The sequence below is a fragment of the Chroicocephalus ridibundus genome, chromosome 6 (genome assembly GCF_963924245.1).
Source record: "Chroicocephalus ridibundus chromosome 6, bChrRid1.1, whole genome shotgun sequence".
In the NCBI taxonomy this organism is placed as follows: domain Eukaryota; kingdom Metazoa; phylum Chordata; class Aves; order Charadriiformes; family Laridae; genus Chroicocephalus; species Chroicocephalus ridibundus.
In genome coordinates, this window is record NC_086289.1 from 21,274,218 (window position 1) to 21,301,251 (window position 27,034).

General features: G+C 46.6%; 1 protein-coding gene across 1 annotated transcript; it reads left to right on the forward strand.

Annotated features, from left to right (window-relative positions):
* The first annotated feature begins 57 nt into the window (after positions 1-57).
* ANXA8L1 (annexin A8 like 1) lies at positions 58-27,034 on the forward strand. Its single transcript, XM_063338482.1, has 14 exons — positions 58-127; positions 13,162-13,331; positions 13,442-13,488; positions 17,678-17,768; positions 18,028-18,122; positions 19,323-19,436; positions 20,189-20,279; positions 20,910-20,989; positions 21,614-21,673; positions 22,206-22,299; positions 24,060-24,155; positions 24,406-24,464; positions 25,332-25,454; positions 26,827-27,034. Exons 3-14 carry the CDS (start codon positions 13,468-13,470, stop codon positions 26,881-26,883), a joined length of 981 nt encoding a protein of 326 aa, XP_063194552.1. The 5' UTR covers positions 58-127; positions 13,162-13,331; positions 13,442-13,467; the 3' UTR covers positions 26,884-27,034.

The window sequence follows — 27,034 nt, forward strand, 5'->3', positions numbered from 1 at the left end:
CGTGGGCTGTCAGAATTCCCATCCCTGAGTTGCTACTGATTCATTACTTGCCTAGAGACAAGGATACGTTCTGCGCCTCGCTTTCCTGTTTCGCGCCTGAGAATTTTGATCTTTGCCCAATTCAAAGGTAGGGCATCATTTGTTGGAAACCCTTTTAGATCTCGGGTAGCAGGGTAGAAATGCTGAGTAAATTCCACTGGAGTCAGTGCTGAAACACTGATTGACACATGGGGCAGGATCTGAACTTATTGCTGCTATCTTGAAAAGTCATCTAACTGCATAGAAACAACAAAGTAAAAGCCATACAAGATAAGATGCTAGAGCTCAAGACTTTAGCGAAGAGAAATTCTCTGGCAAATCCTACATTGATGAAAGCACGGGAGTCACCAGGCTCTAACCAAGGTCTGTACTCAAACACAGCTACTGAATTTTAGGAGTCTTGCCTGAAGGGTGAAGGATCATAAGATCCCTTCTCCTTCACTGTGTCTGAAGCTAGTTTTTTCTTCCCTCCCTGCTGCTAATGCTTCCTCTGTACCTCTTCAAGTCCCATTGAGGATTTGGGACGGGGGGGAAGCTGGTGGAAACATAAGACAGGCAAGAAGGTCAAGAGGGGTAGGCCGCAAAAATCTCCAACCCCAGCAGGCTGCAATTATGGGTAATCAAGGCTGCTGCAAAGCTGCTGAGCTGTGCTGTGCTCTCAGTCTGCCCAGCATGGCAGCCACAGCCCTGTGCGCAATGGGAAAGGAAGCTGGTCCTTGCTCACATGCAGCCCCCTGCCCCTCATCTGCAAAAGTGATGGGCACTGATTTTTGGGGATCTAGTAGGCACATGAAGTCATTGTGGCAAAGCAGGTGGGAGCTGCGTGGTGGCTGAGCCGGGCACCCACCTCCCTCTGTCAGCTCCAACTGGCTCTGCTGCTAATGGGAGCCAAAATCCTTTGCCTGGAGCTGTGCTCCTCCCTGGTGGAGTCAGGGGCTCTGACAAAGAGCCTGGCTTGCCCTCGCTGTGCTCCCCAAGCTGGCAAGACAATACTCACCCGGAATGGTTTTGTGGCCTTCGCTCTTTTTTGTTCCTCCATCTGCTTCTTACACGAAAGGCAAGCTCGGGCTCTCGAAAGAGATCAGATAAACAAAAGCGGTCCTGGAACCAAGGCTCTGGACATTTTTGTTCTGCATTAACAAAAACCTGACACTGGCTGCAGCTGTGGCTGGTTAGGTTTATGCCTGCCTGAGACAACAAAATTCAGATTTGACCTGAACTTCCCCAGAGACTGGGAATGTGCAGATCCAGGGCTTTGGTTACGGACTTGTCTATAAATAGCCTCTAGTGCTGATTTAGCATCTTTCATCAAACATGCTTCACGGTCTCAGGAGTGGCATTTACATGTGAACGTACACCAGCATACCCTATTTGGCTGCATGGAAGTCCGCAGCACGACTTTTATTGGCTTCAGCAGTCTGAGCCAGGAACTGAAAAAAAATGCCCTTTCCCCCTATCCTCCCATTCCTTAAGAAACCACAGGCAGAGCATGTTGCCCGTGCTGGAAGTTGTCTGATCTTTACTCTGTGATCGTGCTTTGCTGTTTGGGTTAGCCTCATCTCAAGCTTCATCGGTTTCTGCAGCAAAGTACCCCCCTCCCTGTACCTTGAGCACCCCCCTTTTCAAGAGAGGGCACACTGGAAGTTTCCTAGCCAGGTATTACTCTGATTTCTGATTGCAGCTCAGGAGAACTGTGAGACAATGAGATAAGATGAAAGAGCTCCCTGAAAGAATGGGAACATCCTGCTGAAAGGTTTTGCCTGAGACATAGATTGAGAAATGTTTCCCTTTAAGCTTTCAGAGATGCATGATTCTTGTGCATGGACAGACACTTCACCGAAGGTCCTTAGATAACCCCATTTGTATCTCTGCCACAAAGTTCGTTGAAGTGAGCTCTTCTCATATCACCCTGTCACTGCCATGTAGCAGCTGAGTTGCCCTTTGTCCATGCTGGTGTCCTCCTGCACCCTGCTGAGTCTCTGGGCCATGATCCTTGGGTGCAGAATGTTTCTTCATGATAGAAACAGGGGCCCTGCAGAAACGTCCTAGGTCTTGTCACCCAGAACACCCTGCATTGGAGGTATGCACTTTTCCCTCTGATGGCAGAGGGATATGGATTTAGAGCATGAGTCTTCGCAGAGGGCAGTGGAACATAGCAGTTGGGTCTTATCCACATGTAATAAACACACGTGTTTGACACAGGTTACTAAATAGACTTTTTCCTTATTGATCCTGGCTCGCGCACTGTTAAGGTAAAATACTAAGTGCCCTCAAATGTTTTCTAGTCTCCATTTTTTCAGTACGTAGGAAGATGTTTTGTGCTGAAAACAGGAGTCCCAAGATTCTCCTTCATCATCAAAGGCATATTTAGCCAACCAAAACCAATGGGAAAATATGGCAAGCATATGTGGCAGCTCATCCTCTTCAAAAACACAAGTGTGGCTGCTTTGTGCCGCTCTTTCCTTTTGCATCAGGAATAGCTTAGCTAAAAGTGAACATGCCCGAATGTAGGGGTTAATTTTGGTCAGCTTTAGGAGTTTTTTCTATTACTTTCTGGATTTCTCATCCACCTGTGTAAGGTGTGTTGGGATCTCTGGTGCTAAGGGGATGCCAGAGCAGCGGTGGTGCTGTTGGGCCTGGTGCCAGTTGGGAAATGCTGCAACGTCCTCGGCAGACAGGTGCTTCAGAAGGTAGTTAACAACCCTTACAAGCCATCATCATCATGACAGTAGATTTGGGTCTGCCATGGGTCACCAGGAGCCACGTGCTCCAGGAATGCACACAGCCTGTGTCTGAGACACCACGAGTGACAGCTCACGCACCAGAACAGTCACAGAGGCCCTGGTGGGGTCTGTCTCTTCCCAAGCCAGCAGGTACGGCCAGGTGCTACCGATGCCTTGCAGCGCTCATCCTTCTCTACGGGAAAACTGGGCAGGGAGAAACTGCAGCTCTCTGCAGGCTCTGGAGTGTCCCAGCTTTCTGTCTATTTTTTGCCAATACTAATGGCTTGCGTTGCTGAAGTGACTCACAGGTCAAAATCGGAAATAGCTCATTTCCCTCGCGGCCACGTGCAGCAGAAGGTCTGACTCTAACCCAGGCCAGCCGGACCCAGCACCACCCCTGGAAGAGTAGGTGGGATGTTCCCCAGGTGGCCTCAGACAGCAGCTCTACCATGGTCTCCTGGAAGGTGTATCTGGAGGGTGAATTTTCTGCATCACACATCAATACAATTTTTCTCCTTTTCTGGACTTATGCACAGCCACTGTTTGTCTGCTCCCCGGGAGCCCGAGCAGCAGCCTGCTGGTACCAAGAGGGGCTGTGAGGAGTTGACAGGGCGCCCCTGGGTTCACCAACTCTGCAGAGTTGTTTTTGCAGGGTGGCACAGCCAGGGTTAAGCCTTTCCTTCCCCCCTGTGATGCTACTGCAGGCGAATCAGGCTACGGCTGTTTCTCTGCCCTCCATTTTGTGCCTCAGTTTCCCTTGCTGGAAAAAGAGAGCTGTTTGAACTGTATAGCTTAGCACTCCTGGCCAGGAAGTTTCTGCAGCTGTAGCTATGGTGGCTCCTCTCAGGCTCAGCAGCCACCTGATTTCCTCTCTGGGTACCTTTGCAGCTCCCCCTGGGGCAGAGGGAAGAGGCGGGAGAGGCTCCCAGTGCTGGCCATGTGCATGACTCACGTCTGGCGTTTTTGGTAGTTCAGGAGAAGCCCCAACTCAACAGCAGGAAATAAGTGTAAAAATAGACCGTCAGTGTGTTTGCAGCCAAGCAAAGTGCATGACGTGTTTCTGACAGGATCGGGCCCCAGCAGCCCTTTCCCTAACCGGCTTTTGGAGAGCTGCACGCAGAGGATGAACTGTGGGGAAGCACTTGCCCCCACAAGTCCGCTGTTGCTCAGACAGGGGGCTGAGGGCAAATGCCAGCCCCCAGAGCCTGTTGACTTGTTATTGTAGGGCTGCCTGAGAGCCCCAAGGCACTCTGTCACTGCCTGTCTTCCAGCACAAGGAATGGAGGTGATTGGAGCTGCTCTGGAGGCCGCGCTCTGAGCAGACCTATTCCGTGCCCCAGGGTGGAAAAGGGGCCACGAGAAATTGCAGTTTCACTGGACGCCTGTCACCCTGGCTGAGCGTCCCTTTGAGAAGTGTGGCTGGAGTCCCAGCGAGGGTCCTGGCTGCCCCACACCCCCTCTGCCGCTCCGCTGTGTGGTGAATCCCCCCCTGCCCCATGGAGGGGCCTGGCAGCACCCTCAGCATTTCCCCCTCCTCGCGGTGGCAATCCTGACCCTCCGGTGCGCACAGCAAGGAAAGAGTTAACGCGCGTTTGTCCTGTGAGGGCTGACACAGCCTTTCCCAGCATGGATGTTGTGACACCCAACTCGATGCCAGCCAGGAGATGCTCCTCGGCAGGGCTTTCACCTGCGGAAGGGAGGCCACCGCACGCGGGCGTGAGGCCATTATGGCACCGAGTGGCCATTTGGGCCGCAGCCCCCTGGCAGCGCTCAGTGCCCTGGCAGGGGCAGTGCGGGGCTCTGCGGGGCTGGGGAGGGGGACATCGGCGCGGAAGCAGGCCTGGCCAGGCTGCCGCTGGAGGGCAGGACTCGACAGCCTATTTCCCGCAGCGGAGCAGCCCGCTCGGACTTCTCCAGAGCACAGTGGGAAATCGGCATTGCTTTAAAACAGCACCAAAAAAAAAAAAAAAATCTGTTTCAAGCTGGTTTTGCTGTGGAAACCCTGCTTAAACCAGCAGTTCCAGCTCCAGCAACAGCCTCTTCTACCACCCACAAAGTGGACGTGTTTTCAAGGTGCTCTCCCTTCATCTGTCCTGCCAAGGAGCAATTCCCTGGCTGTGAAACCTGTGGACCACATCACTGCCATTCCCTCTCTGGTCCTCCTTGTCTCCACACCAACCAGCATCCGTCTGAGCTGCCATGAGCATGAGGTCCATGTGCTCAGCTGGGACCTGCACAGTTACTGAGCAAGGAACAACTTGCTGCTGGCAGTATGGGCTCACCCCGGTAGGTCAGGTTGCTTTTGTCCGTAGCATTGCTCACCTGCAATCTCAGAAGGGAGTTTATGCAGATGCTTATCTATGTGATTGTCCTGCTTCATGTGGACACACGCACGTACGCTTACATCAGGACAGAGAACTGCCTTTTGATACAATTGGAAATTGGAAACGGGAATTATAGAAGTCCCCTGGGCCAAGAGTTTTCATTTGTTTTGCAGTTGCCATCAGCTTGTGATGCAATGCAGTACTTTCCCTGCTCATATAGGAACTGCCCAAGTCTATGCTGAGATTCCCAGTAGCTCAAAGGAACAGAACCGGACATGGCTGACCTAGCAAAAGTAAGCCTCCAGACATCACACTGCTTCTGCAGCAATGTGATGCTTTCGCTAAAGCCCAGCGTTGGAGACGATGACTGTCTTCGAAGCCAACAGCATGTTTCGTTATGTATTTTGCACCAAACTAGATCTACGGAGTTAAAAATGGTCTGATGGCTTAGGGTTCCCACTGACGTTTAGTTCTTGGACCTGGAAGGGTTCAGCATTTCTAGACCATTCAATAGCAGAACTGCAGATAGGTTACTGCGGCCTGGTAGTCCCGCTGCTCCGTGCTCTCTGCTTCCACTGCAGGCTGACCCATGAAGGATGCTTGGGGCAGGCCTTGGTGCTGCCACCTTTCCTCCTTCCAGCACTCATAGACCTCTGCCACAACCAGTCCCTCCTCAGCTCCTGCCATGGAGCTCATTCCAGGCTCTTTGCTTCACCTTCCTGAGAGCCGCTCCTTCCTTGGCCGTGTGCCAGCCTCTCGCAGCCTCCGTGCAGAGCCAAGCTGGTAACGCCGCAGCACGCAGCAGCCTGCGCTGTGTTTTCTACACTGCGCTTCTCATACCGGCACGCTCACTAGTCAGGTGCGACCTGGTTGCTGTATCGCTATCAAAGAGACACAGATCAACCCTCAAACAGGTGCCACGCAAAATCCTCCAGGCGGGCAATTCCTGACTATCTGTCCTCTTCTGTTCTTGCACCTAACTGAGCCGATGACAACGATTCCATGTCTGAAATGTTCAGCCCTCGTTTAGCACCTTTGTGACAAAAATCGGTGCTGAAAATAACACACAGTTTGGGACACAAGGTAGTCTGTTAAGGCATGAACGGATACTTTGTGTCATTCTGCCATTGAGATACTGTGGTGCTGAGTCTGGCTCTGGGGAGAGCTTGTTTTGATTTCTTGGTCTCTCCGTGACCCTGAACACATCCTCTCTGGTTTGACCCAGTGGACTCTAATCACCTCAGTATCACAGAGAGACCGGTTTTAGATCACCCACCCATATCTGGCAGAGCTCTCCAAGAAAACACTTGAATACTTGGAAGGTTTTCAACTAACACAGCTAGACCACAGCCCTCAGCTTAAGGAGAGCTGGCTGTTTTAGCAGCACTGTTGCTAATTTTAGTGCCTTTGGTTCAAAATTCTCCTCTCTCATAAGATTATTTGCCCTGTTTTCTGTTCTTGTTACTACAAAAAACCATTTGTAAAATATGTTGGTTTCTCTTAGAAACAGCCATTGTGTAAGCACACAAGAGAATGCAAACCCAAACAATTCCTCCACACACATTCCCAGTAGCTGTGAATTCTCCAATGGCTGCTGGAAGCTGGCATCCAGGTGAGGGGCAGGATGTGTAAGTGCCCACATTGCTGTGAGGTCTGGCTCAGGGATCTGTCTATACCTCGAATGCCAAATTGTCACAGGCAGGCCCACTTACCAAAGCATCGCTCCTGCCCATGGGTGCAAGTGAGTGCTCATGGAAAGTGTCCCCCGGTGGTCTGCTTAGGTGAGGAAGTTCACAGGTACTTGAGCAGGGACTAAACGCCATGTCCCTGGGAGAGGAAAGCAATACTTCATGTCTCTCTGCCTCTCTTTTCCTCTGTCAAGATTTTGAGACACAGATGCCTTTGCGATGTCCACCGAGACATCTGAATGTATGCAAATAGAGGTCTGGGTATCAATCACAGTGTCATCAGTGTAATTAGCATGGCCATACTGACGTCAGTAGTGCCACTGCAATTCTGCATCAGTGGGAGGGGGACCAAAGTCAAGCAAAAGGCCACGGGTCTGGCTCAGCACTCGCTGCAATCACTGCAAGAGCTGCCACCAGTTTCACAGGTGACAGAGGTACACAGAGAAACATCTGCACCCTGTGGAGAAGTTCTTCCTGGTGCATTGGTATTTTGATGGTAATGTCATGATAATAAAGTACCCTAATAATCTGTAAGCTCTTTAAACCAGGGATTGCTCTTTGGCTCCCGACTTCTTCAGGCTCAGCAGGGCCACGGTCTGAAATGCAGTGTTATAGGCCCTTGTTACCAGAGCCCAGACACAGTACTACTGAGCAGTGCTCCAGACTGTGCCTCTGAGCAGTTACAAGCCACCATTCCTAGCCTAGCCAAACTGGTAGCATCTCATGGAGCCTACTCCAGGATGTTCTCTTCAGTGTAGCCAGCTCTAGGCTGAAATACGGCCACTTCAAAGCTCAAGGCAAATCTAGCTGTAGAGAAGGATGTGAAAAAGAACACTACATGCAGTCAAAATGAGATACATAAGCAGACAAAGCGTCAATGCCAAAGCTGGATATTCCCTGAAGCACTTGTATTACCTCTGATTTTACCAGGGAATCAGAAGTGACACCATGTTCTCTTGTTTTTTAACCTTAACCTCCCTCAGCACAGATCCTTCCACAATGCTTGAACTCTGTGTGGATCTCGAGGCATCCGGATGAAACTGCTTTTGGGGCAGTACTGCATGATCAGCATCAGGGTGAGCCTGTGACAGAGGCTGCTGGCTCAATTCCTGCTGCAAAGTGAAGCAAGTCAGCAGGGGCTACAAAGGATGGCATCAGGTGGTGGCTGCTGGTCCCAGCCTACCCCAGCCCTCAGCAGGATTTCTGAAGAGTTATTATTGTCTCCCGTCCCTAACCAAAGGATTCTCTCTCCTCTGTGAGATAGATACCATGCGATTTGTGGCTCTTGGACGTATAATGATATTGGTAGATACCTGGTCTGATCAAAAAGGCTGGACACCTACGTTGTACGCCATGCTAGCAGTGTAATAAACCTCCTATTTTTCTACCCCTTAGAAAAAGTAATTTATGTCTCCTCACTACTAATAAGTGTGTAAAAGCTGGAGAAAAGCATATCTTATCTAGAAAGGCTGTCTGACATGCCAATCAATGCAAACAGTAAAGGGTATGTTGCTGCCTTGCTACAAACAGTTGGACTTCAGACACATCCAGGGATTTTTTCTCTTCTCCCTTAGGCTCCTCTGTGTAAGTCTGTCTCCGTTGCAGGGTCGTTTGAAACAGCAGGGCTGTCTTCACTTGTGTACAACAGACACCTGTACCTATTTCATCAAGGGCTACACAAAAAATTATCCCTGTAGAGCTAGGTGAGGAGGCGCACAAAGTACTTCACACACAAGCATCCAGAGGCTTCCTGAATGCTGCATCCCGCCCGCTGCTGGCATTTGAAGTCCTGACATCTCTCATGTCCCCGTCAGACCCAAGTGAGCTGCCTTTGCCCACTTTGATTCAGGGGCTGCTTTCTCTGTTGGCCTTTGGGGTTAAACGAGAGCAGCAATTGCCTGCTTTGTGTGGGGAACGGTTGTTAGGGCGACAGGGAGGAATTCCTTGGCACCAGCACTCGGGAAAGAAAGGAATGAGCAGAAAAATGCTCAGGCAGAGTCGGCCAGAAGCAGAGCAGGGCCAGAGCAAGCCGAGGGGACGTGCTCTGCTGTGTTTGTGTTCCTGCCTCACCCTGGCCCTCCCACCAGCAGCAGAGGGGCCCTGGGCAGCAAAGGTGCTCTGCAAAGGCAAAGTCAACACACCCCTCACTAACCTGTGCAAACCTCTGGGCAAAGTCCCCTGCAGCACGGCCCCGCTGTCCCCACGGCTCAACCCCCTGAGCTACGAAGGGGCCGAGGGGAATCAAGCCCTGAGTTTTTACTCTATTGCTGCTTCTGTGATTGAACACCCCCCACAATATATAGCCGTAGATTTTTCCTTGCGATACTTGGCACAAAGGTGCTTGCGGTAATAAAAGAAACTTGGAAAATGAAGCTGTGATAGTGATTTTCAAATGGAAATAATACTATTTTGGGGTCATTTTCACTGTGAAAGATGGTTCAAAGGCACAAGAGGAAAGGGCAGGGTAAGCACTGGGCTGCCAGGTATGTGAGTACAACTTCTTTCGGCTTTAGTGACTTTATTTTTGCATTACAGATGCTCTCCTTGCTCAGAACTGCTGCCTTCCCCATCTGCTCGTTTTCCCCAGCTCACACCTCTTTCATAAACAGACAATAACTTTCTGTTTGGATTGGCTTGCTGGCAAATTTGCACAGCTCTCCCTTATAATGATCAGATTTCAGGTGACGGTGAGCTGATTAGTAGATGTAAGGGCATTTGGTCTTAAAAATTGTGAGGGGATTCAGCTGCTCCTATCCATTTAATTAGTAATAAATAGGAAGCAAAGAAAGAAAAAAAAAGTGTTGGGGAGCAGTAGAAGGTAGTATTTTGTCTCTGGGCTTGTTTTTGTAGCGGCTTAAAATCTGCAAGATGAAACTAGTGTAGTTTGTGCACTGAGAGGGTGTAAGCCTGTCTGCAAACACAGCTGGGACAAGAGACTGGTGTAAGTCACTGGAAGGTAGGGCAAAGTGTTGATAATAATGGGTATAGAGATAAAAGAAGTAAAGGGGTTATGTTTAGATCTGGAAAGCGTAGTACTGCGGGAGTCTGGTGACCAATGTATAAAAGAAAATTCTGCAGTTTGGTGAACTGTCTCCTCATAAGAGCTACGGTTGTACATGGTATGATCTCCAGACCGGATTGGAGAAATTTATTAATCTTTTAGCCTTGTAACAGAATGCCTCTGTCCTGTTCAGTCTGAGGGATGAGCTCTGATTTCCTCAAATACAAGTAGTTATACGATTCATCAGATTATTGTTTTGCATAAAAGTATCTCTGTGTGTTTGGTCTGTTGTTTCCACAACGATTGCATTTGATTTCCAAGTTTCTGGCTGAAAAAAACAAACAAATACAAACTTTGGGATGCAATTCCCAGCGGGCTGTACTGTTCTTGTTAGGCTTGAAAAAGTCCTAGTAGAGGAGGAAGCCATGGAGGAAGTGAAACTGCTGAGCAGTTGAGAACCTGGTTTCCATAAGCTTTCATATTCCAAAGCAGTCGGCTCCTGGCCTGACGCTTTCCAGGCACAGGGACAGACTTTAGAAACCTGCAGATGGAAAAGTGGGCTGCCTCTGCACCCTAGAGACTTTAGTCACCCTCAATCTAAATTAGAGTATCTTTTAGACTGCTCTTATTTGACCTAAAACAGAGCAGTCGGAGCTTAAAGGGTGGTGAAAGCTTCTTGAACCAGTGCCAGTAATGCACTGTTCTAAGGCTATCAGCACCTTTACCTCGTGCCTTAAATATTTTTGGGGTTTGAAAAAGGTTGAGCAAATTCCTGCTTGTGATTTCGTTTACAACTTACTTACTTACACTGGTTGAGTATGTAGCGACAGTGGAGCTGCCCCTGATGATTCAACCTTGGAAAGTCCCAAGGGCAGAGTCAAGAAAAGCGAAGTACCCTGGTAACTTCTTCATTTTCTCTAGCTGAAAATAGATTTGGACCAAAAGGCTTAAAAACCCACACACCAAACTTGGTCATGGTGCATGTCATCTTCTGCTGGAGGTTTCTGCCCACTCTTGCTGGCTGATGACTGTGCCGGGCATATTGGGGACTCTCTGAAAGCCTAGAGGAGGCCCCTGGATGAGGCTTGAGAAAGGCTCACTGTGGAGACACTTTACGAATGTCTGGACCCACTGCCCAGGTAACCATCTCACAGACAGCTGAGAGATGACTGTATTCTGTGGGGTACCACAGTACCCTACAGTACAAGCAAACAAGATCCACGTCTGAGTCAAATTTTGACCACCTTAATGTGATGTTTGGCAGAATTTCTATTGTTAGTGGATTGGAGTTCACTTTCTGAAGAGGAGTGTTATCTGAGGTGCAAAAATGGCCTTGGGGTGTGTGTGCACGTGTGAGACAGTGAGGCTTGGGAGAACCCGTGCATCATCTTCTGCCCCTCGTCTGAAGCTTTGCATGTTCCTGAGGGTAATCACTGAAGTGATTATATGTGATGTTGTGCCTTCCAATAGCTTGTGCTGTAAAAGGTGTGTGTGTCTCTGGCACAGTGTAGTAAAGTGCATGAACCACGGATAAGCTCACTCACATACACAGCACGTCTGTTAAGGGAGGGACAAGAAGTGGAGTGAAGATGAATCTGTTGATGTTTAAAGCTTCTCAGTTTAACAGCATCTACGCAAGCAAAAGGGATATTGGACTGTAGTCTCTGCCTCCTGCTCCACTGGCCTGCGAGTGCCAACTGCTCTGGTCCGTACTGAGACTGTGCAGCACTGCCCTGAGCTCTGCTGCAGGGTTCAGGTTCTACAGACCTTTCCTAGCTCATCCATATTGATTTCTCAAAGTCTGGCCAGTGTCCCTCTGCATTAAAATCCCCTGTTGTGTCCCTTCACAGCCTTTTTAGTTCGTGCTGGCAAGAATGACCACTTGGGCTTTTTCCCATTTTCTGCCTGGTTTGGTCTCTGCTCCCCTCCGTGACCTACAGCTGTTTGCTGTGACTCTGATTTTCTGCCTAGAATGGCTTCTTTGTCCTTGGGTTCCTCAAGAAAGCTGACCTCCGTGGCAAGCTGACCCAATTAAATCCCAACACAGGGAAAAGGCACATGTAACCAGCCAGGCACAGCCTTCGGATCCAGCTAAAGCAAATCCACCCTGCTTTTGAATCCACCTTATCCCCAGGAGGAGGGGGTATGGAGGGACCACCCATGAGGTCTCCTTGCTGTGTGCTGTTGATGAACCTGCCTCTCAAACATGGCTAGAAACCAAGCCAGCGCCAGACCCTGGTGACATGATTATTATGCCAAGGGCAATGCCTCCTCCTTCACAGCTTGCCCTTGCTGTATGATGGATGTGTTTGAGGCAGGAGCAGCTGGCACAGCTCATTCTCTCAGGAATAGCCAGGGCAGCTTCCCAGGCCATCGGGGACCCTGCTGGGTTAAGTGAAATAACAGTGTGTGGAAAGGAAATAAGAGAAGCCCATAGTTTGGTGTTTAACCAGTGTCCCATGTGGGTCTGTAAATGTGAGAGGCGACAGAGCTCCTATATAACAAGGGTTAAGATATAGCTGGTAGGAAAGTTTCCATCAGGGCAGCTTTCCATTTAAAATAAATAAATAAATGCTGGCACGAGTGGATTCTGACAAAAGTCTAGACAGGAAAATATTGCTACAACCATAAGATATTTTAGCTGATTTCACAGAAACATTTCTCCAAATGAAACCATTAAGAGCAGTTCGTCTCTTTTTAAAACAAACACAAAAAGGGGAAAAAAAACCCCAAACCTAAAAAACACTTTACACTCCACTCCTCAGCCTTAATACGCCACAGTAGCTAGTGCAAGCCCTGTGACAGCTTTGCTGGGGTTGGCATTACTGAAATTGTTAGCCTTAAATATGCTGGTCCTATGGTAGCCTGGAGATGCTTCTTGATGCATGCCATGCAAGTCTAGGTATGGGATGGGGCAGGGGCAACCTCCCAAGTCTCTCTAGTGTCTGCTGCTTTACTGAGTTTTACTGTAAGATATAGGACATTTATGATGTGGGGTGTGGCTGTGTTTGTTGGGGTTTTGTTTGTTGTTGTTTTGTGTTTTTTTTTAAATTAGTTTTTTTGAAGGAAGGGAAGTAGAGGAGTGTTTGTTAAGTTCCTAGAGTCCTGTTTTGCTGTTTTCCAGATTGGTAGAGATAGAGGGAGTCCGTAATAATGAGCGAGTGGCTGATTCTGTTGTAGCAGAACTCGCCGAGTCTTAGTGGAGAAATTACCTCGTTGTAATTTACATTTTGTGTTGGTGCCAGAGGCCAAAATGTTAGCAGGGAAGGGTGTGTGTGGGGAGAAGGAGTGGAAAAATTACAATGAGCTTTAGTCAATGGGGTTGAATGTAGGGCTCCTCACAAAGGAAGCCTGGTTTATTAAGCAATTTAATCTCTCCCTGTGAGATCTTGTGTGAAAAACAGGTTGAGCCATGTCTGAAGGCGTTTCCCCGCGGAATTTGTAGATAAGGGTGGTTTATACCTGCGTGTTCCCAGCACAGAGTGGCCAGTTACGTTCTGCAGCTTCCAGAGGGAATAAGCCTCCTGAGGAGTACAGTTATTCCAATTTTCTTGTGGTAAGTTTTTTGAGAATAATTTTTCTTTCTTTCTTTTCTCCCCCTACCCCCTTCATATCTCAGTTTCTTGAACTGTGAGGTGTGATATGTGTGGTTTTCTTCTCCAACAGACCCAGGTATCACTACTGAGACGGCAATGGCATGGTGGAGGGCCTGGGTAAGTAGACGAAATACTGAAGTAAAACACCTCGACTTAATAAGTTGCATCAGGCTCTGTGTGGGTATTAAATGTTTCCCTTTAAAAATCAGCCAGACCTATTTACTGATTTTTCTGACTGTAAAATTAGCTTCCAGCACTTCCAAAACCTTAGTTAAGGAAGGTGTTAAGATGACAGCTGGCTTTAAGAGGAAGAGCAGGCTCTCCCTGGCCCTTCAGTTGGGAGTGGGGCAGGGGGTGTTTGTGTGCCTTTGTGCGTGGGGAGACAGTACTGGGGAGCAGCAAAGTAACACAGCTGAGGTCTGCGTTAGGTCTGAAAGCTGCAGGCTTTTCATCTGCTCCCTTCTCTTCTTCTCTTCTGGGCACTGGCCTGTCCCCGGTTTGGTCCCCAGTTGCGCTGGCAGGCTGTTGTCACAGAGGCAGATGTGGTCAAGCCGCAGTGTCTCTTTCCTTGGTGGGTTTTTAATATTGCAACGATAATGTGGACTTGGATACTCTGTCTGTCTGCTAGGAGCCAGAAATGCTGTGTATGTTCTCTTTTAAACTCTTGTGGCTTTGGGGGGAATGCAGCAGGATGGGGGGATGCTCGTGGGGTGTGCTGAGGCAGCCTCCGGAGTACGGGTCGGGTCAGGCAGGAGGCAGCTCTAGTGATGTGCGTAGCTCTGTTGCCATCGGTGGCAGCTCTCCCAGTAGCCTATGTGGATGGCCACATTTATCCCCAGATTTTATCCCCAGATACCAATAAGCCTAGAAGAGACCTGCTGGAGACATGTGATGGAGGAATACTGTCAGAGAAGTCTTCTTTCCTGTCCCAGTCCCCTGCCCATCACCACTGCTGGTAGTGCACCCAGCTTTCTCTTGGCTGCTTTTGTGTTGCCTTTGGAAAGATTTCTGTCCCCCCCTTTGCCTTGTTGTGAAGAAGGCTTCATGTTTCAGCAGTCCATGCAAGGGGTGAGCTGAGCAGGGGGCCTCACAGGGGTCTCTGCTGCCTTGTGCCAGCAAAGGTGCCCTGGAAGTGTAGGAGAGCTGCCTCGCAGTGTATATTACCTCAGGTGCAATACATCATCAAGGAGTGAGAAACCACTTTGCATGGACATGACCATTTTTCAGGTTCTCATTTGCAGTTCTGCAACAGCAAGGTGGCAACTGGAGAAATAAAACACGTTGGTGGCTGGGGAAGATCAAGCTAATTCCTACTTTCCTTCGATAGGAAACTTTTCCTGATCTCAAAATGTATCATGATTTTTTTTTTTTCCCCAGAAAGATTAAAATTGTAATCTTCCTTTCTGCTGGTCTCCCTCTGCTTCCCTATTCCCTTTTGGAAGTTTAGCACAGTAAAACGGACTTTTTCTAAAGCTTGGAGTAAAGCTCTGACTTTAATTTTTCCCTTTCTGCTGATCTGTTCAACACAACCCTCCCAAGCTGGTAATCTTTGAAAAATTAGAGTGAGAAAAGGAGAAGGAGAAAAACCCTTGAAAGCTCAGCGATCTCTTGCCTGTTGGTGTTGTAGGGGGTGGGGGCATGAAGAGGAGAGGGCAAAGGAAGGATGGTAGAAAATTGTTTTGGTTTTCCAAGCCCTTCATTAAAAAATAGAGTTCAAAAGCAAACAGTATGAAAAAATGTGAAACTTTTTCAGAAACATTCTGCTGGGAAAAAAAATGAAACAAAAAACAAGTAACCCCACCTGTCCACAAATTCCAGCTTTTCAATAAGCTACTGTTTAGGTTTGGACATATTTTGGTAGGAAAACTTTTAATTCCCTTTCCCTGCATTTTACAGGTAAAACTTTTCAGAGCCTCAGCTGTAAGGTACACTGATTCCATTGCTTTCGTGCCAATTATTCATCTTCACATGAGTATTACACAGATGACTCAAGTAGTTTCAGTTGGGTAATTGTAGGATCAATTCACGTGGAGAAACAAGATCAAACTGAGCAGGGTTACTCTGGAAACTTGTTGTGATTGTACCTGTGCTGGAACAATTAAATATATGGATAATAACACGTATGCATGAGTCATGAGAGCGCTGCTTGAGCCAGGATAGTCTGTAAATGTTTATTGGAATTAGTATCCAAAAAAGACTATTGTTTAAGTTGTTTCCGCTGCCTCCAAATGAAAGCTCGGCTTTGCACTCCCTCTTTCTCTGAGTCACCAGGCACGGGTCCAAAGCATTTCTTTCACATGAGACCTTCTATGCAGCTAGAGAGGATTGTCCATCTTTTTCAGAGCAAAATCAGATGGTTGAGTGTAACCTGCTTTCCAGAGCAGTTGTGGCAGTGCTGGCTGACTTCACGGAGGAGCAGAAATGGAGCACTTGCAATGGTCCTCCTGGCTCAGCCAAACCTCCTGTTCCAGACTGATGACGAACCTTTGGGGGTGGCAATGCTTTAATCTGTCATTGCATTTTCTGCAGTGACAGCTTCACCATGGCCTAAAATTTGCTGCTCAGTAGTCATTGGGACTCAAAGCTGCATCTAGTGAGAAGTTTCCAGTTGACACTACTGTCCTCTCTGCAGCTGCTCTCTCTGCTGGGAGCAGGCTGTGGTAGCACAAGAATCTGTCTCTGTGCTGGCTGTAAAGCAAACTTCTGCAAACTGAAGACCTCTTCCAGATCTTCCTGACTGGTGAACACACTGCCTCTCTTGATACCCGTCATTGCCTCTTGCTTGCTTGTCACTGCTCTCAGAGCTTGGCTGGCAAAGGGGCCAGCATGCAAACACGTGCCAGCTGTATCTACCGGTAAAAGAGTCAAGAAAGACACCTGAGCTAGTTTGCCCAGAGCCAGCCTGAGCATCTGTGCAGCACAGTGTGGGTATGCTTCAGCTGTGGCACTAGGCTAGACCTGGCATTTGTTGACAGGCACTCCTGAGCACCAGCCATTCATCTTCCAGCCTCTCATTAAAAACAGGAATGAAGGTCCTGAAGGGAATTTCCACAAGCTTTTCTACTTGGCAAAGATCACTTGAAGGCTTTTTCTCTGGGGAGGACTTGGATGACACTCTAGAAGAGGGGTAGGGTCCTCTTTTGCACAGGAGGTAAGAGCAGAAGGGATTTCCACCATAACAGGAGGCTACTGGGTGGCACTTGGTGGTCCGTGTCATGCGAGTCAGATGGGACAACAATAGTGATTCCTTCTGATCCGTAAGCTCTGATTTGAAGGTGCTTTTTATCTGATTCTGAGGCTACCCCCGTTGAAAAATCCATCAAGTCATACTGATATCATTAGTTCAATATTAACCATATCCCTGCAAGTAAATTTATGAGAATATAGTAGTTTCCTGGGGCAACTTAAATCTCTCTGCTGCTAAGGAAATTCTATCCGTTATTGGAATAAAGTGGCGATAACTCTCTATGACTAACCACTCATGTACTCACCTGTTGATAGGACCTTATTGTTAGAGATGCGTCAATATATTCAAGCCAGTCCCTTGACTAACAGCTTTTGTTAGACTCAGGCTCTTAAGCCTGTGTTCTGATTGATGGCCCCACTACCTTGTGGTGACTGGAATAAGTCTCAGCATGTCTTTCTGCCCTGAGATTCGAGCACTGGCAGTGCCTTAGGCATCTGTCTGGAGGATTCCTGTGCAGTTGGCCCTTGGTTCAGGGGAGAATGTCAAACCTGCACTTCTCCAGGTGGATCTCTTCCTTTGAGGTAGTCTCTTGGCCCAAATCCTTCCAGCAGAAATATTTGAAATCAGCCGTGCACAAGTGAAGCAGCAGCAGGAGAATGAATCTGCTACCTAGAAAAAAGGTCTGTGAGAGCACGACTATTCCATGAAATCAAAAAACTGCAGGTAAAATCTACCCTGCACCAAACCACCAAGAAATGCAGTTCCTAATAGCAGTATAATATGATAGCATACATGTTATGAAGTATTGTATTTAACAGGTGAATAAGAAAGTCTTAGCCCACTCGGCTTTTTCTACCGGCCTGCCTGCAGCTAATGACTGTTGCAGCCATGCTTTGCACTTCATGTCTCTGCCAGGAGCCGAAGGCTGGTAGAGGCAGTTGGAGGCAGGAAACTTGTCTTCTCTTCAGAGCTCTGCTGAGACATTTTGAACCAACCCCTCCACTCTGTGCCTTCCCCATGTGTAGGCAATGAATAATACTAATTTACTTTCCAAAATACTTTTTCTTCAGCTGATGAAAAGCAGTGGTGAGAAGTCCCCTATTTTTCTTCTTGTTTCAGAGTGAAGCAGAGGGCAAGCCCATGACAGGTGCTTTAAACTTTGACCCCACACCTGATGCTCAGACTCTGTACAAGGCCATGAAAGGGCTTGGTGAGTTGACTCCAACCACATGTGTAAATTCTATGTTCTGCTTACAATTGGCAAGTTAAAAGCCATTCCTTAAGAGAATGGCAGCCAGAGATACCATTTTCTTACGTCGAAAATTAAAGTTTCCTCAATACATACTTGAACTTCTACATTATGAAGGCAATGAACTAGGGAAGGTTGTCTGAATACTTGAATTGGGATTTTGGACTAGTCTTAACTTACTCTGTGCACTGTGTTTATGGCTAATTGTTGCTCTCCACAGGGACTGATGAACAGGCTATAATTGATGTCCTAACCAAGAGGAGCAATATGCAGCGTCAACAGATTGCCAAATCCTTCAAAGGACAGTTTGGAAAGGTTCTTCCAAAACAAAGCCGTATTCAGTCACTGTTTCACTGCGTGCAGGATGTAGTAAATGGGCGTACAGTTCATCCTGCAAGCAGGGTGTAAACAATACGCAGGTCTTCTGCAAATAAGTAGATTAATATTAGTTTATAAGCCCTGGAGTGAATGTGTGAAATTTTTTTATTGGAAAAACTGGCTTTCCCCCAAAGACTGTAATTTCTTTTGTAAATTGCATTTTGACTAGAAATATTTTTTTTAAAATCTATTTTAACTTAAAGTGTAACGTATTGCTTTGAAAGCTATAACAAAACTTGATACCTTTCTAAGTGGCATTTTGAGTAAAATATTGGTTTGGTTTGGGGCCATTTCAAATGCCAAAGAAAGTTCAACTTAGACTTATTTAATTACAGTTGTTTGGAAAATCTGAAAATGAAAACAAACTGCGGCTTTGACAACCATGTTTTCCTGTGGCTATCTCTCTGTCTTTGATAAAATCTTACTCTTATTGGGAAAACTCTTCCACCAGCCGTACTCTGGAGCTAGTTGTCTGAGAGTCACAGTTAAAGAGGGGCAGAAGGAAGGAAATGTATTGGGAAAGAGCAATATAGGGTCTTGGGTCAGCGTAGAAACAGGAGTCTCCAATGACCCTTGCTGGAAGGGGGACTGCCATGCAAGGGGAAGCTAATGGGTGGGGGGCAAGTATGGGACAATGAATAGAGTGCTTGCATCCCACTAAAACAGGGTGAGTCGTACCCTAAAAAGCTGCATTATAGTAAAAGGAAAGTTTGAAGTCTATCTTCAGACTGTGTGCCTGATTCTGCAAAAGCCCTGGATGCATGTTCATATGCAAGCTTTGGGAACTGACTATGTGAAGCTCCATCCCTTGCTCAACTCAAGGCCTTTAGCTGCCTGGTTCTGCTCACTGAGTAAATGAGGGTGGAGGGAGATTTTCATCTTCCCTACTCTGCTGCAGAAATAATTACTACCAGGGAGAAGCTTGAGTAATGGGACAACAGAGAAAGTGGAAGAACCTACACAAATCCCATTTTGGAGTTAGGTGCCTCTTGCAGTCCCAGGACCTCTCCTAATAAACCATCAACACAATACTGTCATTCAGCTTCATTGCTGTAGGCCATGGGGGTGGAAAGACCACTAGGCAGTAAAGATGTCCTCTGAGGCTTTCTATGTAACTGTGTGATGCATGTTCAACAGGATCTGATTGAAAGCCTGAAGTCTGAACTGAGTGGCAACTTTGAGAGGCTCATTGTAGCTCTCATGTACTCCCCATTCAAGTATGATGCCAAGGAGCTCCACGATGCCATGAAGGTAAGCAAATTGCATGCTGATACTTAAGTAGCGGCACGGATCCAGTGTTTGTTTCATTCCTAATGAAATAGTTAATTGTGCTATTAATGCATATCTGGAGGGAAATGCTGCTTTTCTTAGGGGTGTATGAGAGTCTCTGTACAAACATGTCGTGTAGAGCCTTGGGAAGGCAACAGCAAAACTAAACTCAGCTTTGGCAAGGAATGAACATCCACAGATGACGGTTTTCAGTTAATCATCTCTTTGCTGGTTTCTGCGGTGTCCCTTATGAATGGAGCTCAATGACACAAAGCTATTGCCCTGGTTCCCAACCTGAGACAAGAAACCTTTAAGAAATCAAGGAGTGATGGTGCCAGGGTCAGCCTGGCATCGGCTGAGATTCTACCTATTGATATAGTATCTTTTCAAGTTTCGGATGCAGAGAGGTCTATCAAAATGAACTGACTAGGCAAGCGTTGGTCAACCCATATCATAGAATCGTATCCCTCTAACACTGTCTGTCGGCAAAGATTCAGATCCAGAAATGCATTGCAGAAGTGAATCAGGTACCTCAGTAAAACAAACCGTGTTGAAACCAAAGGTGCTTTATGCCTCCAGCTTTCATCCTGACAGTTTCTCACAGCTCAGCATACAGCCTAACGCTTTATTGCCATCTGACTCCTCCCTTAAACATACTGCTCTAGCAATAAATTACACTTCATGACTAGATACCTTTCCCCACCTTTATCCCTCCACTATGTTTTCTATTAAAGGGTATAGGAACAAGTGAAGATGTTATCATAGAGATCCTGGCATCCCGGACAAAAGCGCAGATTAAAGAGATAATCAAGGCGTACAAAGAAGGTGAAGTACCTGGGGCTCTAATTGTGTGGTCAGAGCAATGTGTGACTGCCTGATTGTGCAGCAGGAATGGTGTTACCAACTAGCACTGGCAGCAGGAAAATGGGATTTTTAAAAGCAAGAAGGTGCAACCTAACTCTCCTTTCAGCCTGGCAAACAGAACATGGCTATGCAGACAGAATTTGAAAATCCCTTTCTAACTCTCCATCCAGCTAGAGGAAAAAGTCAGCAAATCACAAATTTGGTTCAGCTTGGCCACACCAGCTATTGTCAGAATGCAAACAAAACTATAGCTGTGCACTTGGCTTTTTCTCCCCTTTAAATACGCTCTAGATGGGAATTTATCAAAAACGTATTTGTAACAATTTGGTGTCTCTTTGGTCCCCTAAACTTTATCTCTAACATTAGCTCCGTGTTTATGCCTTGGACATCAGTGGAGCTAGTGACTCCGTTGGATGCAAATGCCTGACCTGGGTATCACTGGGAGTGTGAGCTGACCTGTTTGGTTTCTTTCCCTAGCGACCTTTTTGACTAGTGTCAGGCTATTGTGTGTCCTCTAGGTGACTGGTAATATCCTGAATATATCACCCAAATAACAAATCCTTCCTTTATCCTTCTCTTTTCCTTGGGTAGAGTACGGTTCTGATCTGGAAGAAGACATAAAATCGGAAACAAGTGGCTACTTGGAACAGATTCTGGTTTGCCTTCTTCAGGTAATGCTAGAGAAGAGAAATGAGGGTATAATGATCTTCGCATTTTTCCCTTCTTTTTTGGTGAAGGCATGCAATACAAGAGGCAATACAGTCATGATCTCCAGATAAACTGCAGAGACAAACATGTCACTTGGACTGGATCTATGTTTCAGCTTCAATGTGGCTGAGGCAGGAAAACCCCCTCCCTTAGCAGCAGTAAGACAGCTGGGAACTTACACTCAGCTCCGCTGCAGGGAGACACCTCCCTTTTACATATGTGTAAAGCCATCGCACTCTACAACATTCTTAGAAAACAGTGCCCCTCCACTATGATTTCCCACTCTTCCAATGTCTGTGCCTTCAATGCTGAGTGTGTTTGAATACATTTATCCTATCAAATTTTCAAAATTTTCCTGCCCAGCAGCAGAATAACTTAGTGATTTTTTTGGCTGTGCTTCATGTGACTGATTTTGGTGCCTTTCAGTGAAGGAGTTAGCCCTCGTGCTGTCTGAAACATTACTGCTTGACTCCGCAGAAATAGATAGCTGAGGATAATCAGTCTTTGCCCAGAATGTACGCTGTGATCCTTAAATATGGAAGAATCTTCATGAGACAAAATGGCTACCTTTCTTTTTCTTCTCACAGGGTGAGAGGGACAATGCCACTCTCTACGTGGACACAGCGCTGGCTCACCAGGATGCAGAGGTACTCTCAAATGCCTGTGATCAGTCGTATGCCTGCATCCCACCTCTCTTGAACGTCAGTGGGCAGCAGAGCTCTGGTCAGCAGAGGACTGGATCCCCAATAGTCTGGGGAGGAGTGGTCTTCAAGCAGAAGCAACTTGGGGTTCTTCAATTTTGTCTCCACTGCTAAGCCTTGCAGTTCCAAAGAGGAGCAAAAGCTCCAAAAAAGCTGGGCTCAGCTGCTTTTGACACGTGAAAGATTATGAGTATGGTGGGGTGGGACACCAAAGAACAGAGAAGAAACCTCAAGAGTGTTGTTGGCTGCTCCAGCTGCTGCAGGAGGGCTGGAAAGGGTGGAGGTAGTGGCTGCTCCAATTTGACTGGAAGACATGGTCAAGGGTTTTCATAATCAACCATTCTGGGAGAGTCTAATTCACACAGTGTTTTAGGTTACTTCAAACCCCTTTACCCTAGCACTGCCTTAAGCCAAACTCTGTTCCTTTACCAGCTGCACACACAGAACGCCTCTCTAACAATTATGTGTTAAATTGCAGACTCTCTATGCTGCTGGGGAGAAGATACGTGGCACTGACGAGATGCAGTTCATCACCATCTTGTGCACAAGGAGTGCCATACACTTGCTGAAAGGTATGGAGCAGAGTCCATATTCCCAAGCCTCTGAAATGAGTCATCACTCTTGCCAAAAAGAAGAGGCAGCGCTACAGCTGGGAAAGATGGGCGGTTAGAAATAGGTACTTCAGTCTGTCTCCTAATCCTTTGTCATCCAGCAATCAAAAGCTGCCAGCAGCTTTCATGAAAATCTATGAAGGCTTAGTGCTGCCAAAAAATCAAGCGGCTTATCTAGGAGTCCTTATACATTGGTGATGGCTGGGTGTTATAGCTGTTCTTATGAACTGAAGGAGACAAAGTTGCCTTCTAACCAGGCAGGAGCGTGCAGTGGACAGACCTATGACTCCTTTGACATGGGTTCTTCTGGGAACCGAAAAATCAACAAAACGTAGCTGGTTATTCACTGCTGGAGAACCATGGGGTGCACCCTGCCTGTCTGCCCCAGGTTCTTCTGAGGGCATCAGAAGCTTCTGAGAGGAAGACCCTAACCCAGATCCAGCTAAGGGAAACCCTGGGCTTCCTGCTGCCCTGTGCAGCAGAGGCCTGGCTTGTCACCTCAAGACTTCCGAGGCAGTCCGATGCTTTGACTAACAGATCTTGTTATGTCAGCTGAATCTAAGCATATCAAGTACCGTGTAAATCAGCTGCGCCTAAACTGGTAAATTTAGCTGGTGATAAATTAGGTATGCCTGAGTTTTTTCAAGCCGGTGTCTTCCCAGGCTGTTTTCTAGGCCCTGGAGGCCAGCTCCCCCTTGTGGTTCAAATTTAATCTCCCAGTGTCACTTAGAAAACAAGTGGTCTCGTCTTTGGCTGTGTCTGCCCTTAAGAACTGAATTTCAACTAGTTGTTGTCAGGATGAAAGCAATCTTTGGGACCTACTGTATCACCGTGTAAGTAATTTCCTCTGTGCTACAGCTGCCTGTTATTGTTTATCTTTAAAACATGACTGCAATTGTTGCAGTTAATTTGTTTGTTTTTAATGTGGGGAGTAGGCCTGAGTTGAGAAGGCTGCATCCATCTGTCTATTCTGTGGCATTGCCTTTCCCCAAAGTATCTGAGTGTTAATGCTTAGGTATCTGATCTTCAGTGCCGAGCAAACTTCATTAAGACATCCAGTCCCTCACACAGGAGTTTTTCTTCTTTGTTAGTCTGAAAGCTAGGAATCAAATTGAGATCTGTAATTCTGAACCCCAGAGTACCCAGAGTGTATAAGGTGAACAACAACTCTGTTCCTGAGATTTTGTTAATGTGGGAGTTCAAATATCTTGGAATCTGCACCTGTGTTTTGCTCGTCTTTTCTGAGTTGTTTTTTTAAAAAAATGTGGTTGAAATAGTAAGTTTTCCCAAACTTTTGCCATCGTTTTAAAGTCCAAGTACCATGCACAGCCTAGTCCTATACTTAATTTTATTTTGTTTTGGCTCCTGAAGCTAGTGACATCAACAAACACAAGACCGAATGATGGACCTGTGCTTAACCTTCTGTTGTCTGCTTCTTTTCTGTGTTTAAAGACAGCAATGAAGGGTCAGATTTCCAAATGAATATGAGGTGACTGAACTTGCAGGGAGTTAAGACCTGTGGATGGGTTGGGTTTTTGCGAATGTTGCCGTCCATTTTCGTAGCTGATTTCTGGGCTTGACTAAAGCCTCCTGAAGTTGGTGCAAATGTGGCCATTGCTTTAGCAGGATCTGTGTTTTCGTCCGAGCCATACCTGTAAATATTGTGCACAAAATGACTGAGCAGTTGCTTGGCAAAAAATTGAAAGGTTTTTGTGTTTCAGTGTTTGAAGAATATGAGAAACTGGCTGGTAAGAGCATAGAAGACTCTATCAAGAGTGAAACTAATGGTTCACTTGAGGATGCCATGCTGGCTATTGGTAAGAGTGGCTATGTTTCCCTTTCTTTTGTCTGACTCTGATGCCTTTTCTCCTGCAGCAGCTGACTGTTATGGGATGGATCTACTTTATAAGGGTATCTAGTAGGTAGTAAGGGGTACTTCTTAGGTCAGATAAACTCGGAGAATCCCAGGGGCACACTGAATTAATGGAAAGCATGTTGAATCTCTGCTACGTGCTGCGCTGGACTGGAATTACCGTTGATTCTCACTGAGCCTTCTTGTATGCCTAGTGAAATGCACCAGGAACATTCGTTGCTACTTTGCAGAGAGGCTGTACGACGCTTTGAAGGTAAGACTCTTCATTGTAACATACTTGTTTTCAGACTGGACTTAGCTTGTAACCTGGCTTCCACCAATTCAAAATAGAAGAGACAAAGTTTTGGTGAAATCCAGTAAGTTTAGTGCCATTGCTGCAAGTAATATCAGAATCCCTTCAGACACCTTGGGTAGAGGAGTACCCTTTAAGCCTGAGATACCAAGGGAGTCAGGCTTTTCTGACTTAGGAGTCTGCAAGGAGCCTAGTCCCACCTTCTGGAACATGGACAAAACTTCTGGAAGATGCTTTTCTAGGAGGCTGATCATGGTAGAATTTTGCCCATAATGTTAACTTAACGGACTGAACCACAATATTTTCTTGTAAGGAAGTAGTTCTCCCCATGGCAGTGTAAATGAAAGAGTTCCAACCGGGGACATGTAAGGCATCTGCAGATTGTGCCCCTGTAACTCTCAACTGATACGTAAAAAATGTCAGCTCACCCAACTTTGTGGAAAGCTGAGTGATTATTTTTGTTACCCGTGTGATCTTAATTTTCCTATGAGTGATTAAACAATATTGGTTGAAGCCAAGTGTTGTATGGGTGGTGCTGCAGAAGGACAATATGTATTCAGTGCCCACTTCCAACTCTGGAGCATGTCTGCTTTTGCATTTGACATGTACAAAGACTTACAGCACACTTCCATGGTGGGCTTGTGGTATTGACAGTGACCCCTGGCAGGGCGGGGTGGGGATTGGGCTTCTAGAAGGAGAAGCAGATGTGCTGCAGAACATGTGCCAAGCGATGTTTGAAAGCTGACTCCTCCTGTCCTGGACCAGTTTGCAACGGCTTATCCCTTGAACACCAACTAACACCACAGACTGATATATCTGTTATTGCAGGGGGCTGGCACCCGTGATGGGACTCTTATTAGGGTGATCGTTTCTCGAAGTGAAGTTGACTTAAATCTTATAAAGGTTGAATTCAAGCGTATTGCAGGAAAGTCTCTCTCCAGTATGATTCTGGTAAGCAACATGTTCATATGATGGTTCTTAGCCATCACATCTGTACGTTCCTAACCTGTCCAGCACTGTGGGATGCTTCCATGGTTGTTTTCAGTAATGTAATTCTGCTAAGATCATAGCTCTTCTTCATTAGGCCTATTAACAATCAGCTCCTTGGGAGACACACATGCCTGAAAGGTGAGTCAGATCGTATGCTCTGTAAGTGACTTGGGCAGAGCCAAACCTGAGGAGAGACTGCTCCAGGTTTTTCATGGACCAGACTCTGGATCTGTGCACTTCATGATCTCCTAGATGAATCTAGATTCATTTAATCCTGCCTGTTACACCTTTCCCACACAGCTGTGCTGTTTTCTCCTCTCTCTCTCTCTCTCTCGTCATTAACTATGTCAAGCCAGTGCCGTATAAGTCAAAACAGTGCTGTTGGTGTTTTGGTGGTTTCGGTTTGTCTTTGGTTTTTTGTTGTGTGGTTTGTTTTTTGTTTTTTTTTTTTAAACTGACTCATCCCAGGCGAAGGCCTGGTCTATACTGTGGTAAGATATGCTTTGACAAGGTTCCCTTTCTAAACCTATTGTAGCTTCTGAGGTCTGAGTCTCAGCTCTGAGTGAATGACCCTCCCCTGTTAGGGCTGAAATGCTGGGTTTTACCATTTGTCCTAAGGACTCCAGGACATTCCTCTCCCCCGGTGCAAATGGCACAGAAGCCCTATCCTCAGCAGTCCCCATGGGAAGTCTGGTTCTGTAATGAAGGCCTTTTCTTCTAATTTGTACTGTCAGTGTCTGTCATGTTGATTAATGATCAGTCTTCAAGGGTCTGCACGGAATATTCATTCCTTCTGAGAACTGGAACTGGCTTTACACCTGTCGTCACCAAACATTCAAAGGGAGCAAATTTTTTAGCTAGTGATATTCTCTGTAGTGCTTCTCTAGATCAAAATGACCATATTTGTGGCTTTTAAAAAAATATCATATGTCAGGGCTAACTATATTGCCCTCTCTTTCCCTGTAGAAGAGAGAATGCTACACAAATACCAGGGACATAAAATCTGAACACAACAAGCTTGGTTGCTCTCGTTCATGCTGACTTTGTCTGTGCCGCTCTGTGGGATGGAGCCATGATCAATTGCTCACCTGCATTCCAAAGAAAAGAATTGGACTTGATACATGTTATTTCAGGTGGCAGCTACAAGCCTCATTTCTCCGTTTGCTTTTGATGGTGTGTCAGCTGGCAGTAACTCTGCTGAAGCCTCGCTTGCTCTTTCCAAAGTCCTTTTCCTGTGTGGACATACCTCACAGACTGACAAAGTCATCACTCAGAGCGTGCAGAGGAACTCACCTTTTTTTTTTCTTTGTTTTTTTTTTTTCCCTCCTGTCAGGATGACACCAGTGGCGATTACAAGACAGCCTTACTGAATCTCTGTGGCAGTGACTGACAAAATCTAGGAGGAAGATGCTGAAATGGATACAGAGGGAAAATTAACAGTGAACAAGAGTCTGAAATTGTATCCGTAGAAAATCTTTCTATTGATCCAAGGGGGGAGAAAAAGAAGATTAAATTAATGGTGAAGGTTTCCAAAGTTCTCT

Excerpts from the sequence above, each read along its gene's own strand:
- ANXA8L1 (XM_063338482.1), top strand. The coding sequence starts at position 13,468 with ATGGCATGGTGGAGGGCCTGG. Across the intron at positions 13,489-17,677 it reads TGGCATGGTGGAGGGCCTGG|AGTGAAGCAGAGGGCAAGCC; the intron begins GTAAGTAGACGA and ends TTCTTGTTTCAG. Across the intron at positions 19,437-20,188 it reads AGCTCCACGATGCCATGAAG|GGTATAGGAACAAGTGAAGA; the intron begins GTAAGCAAATTG and ends TTTCTATTAAAG.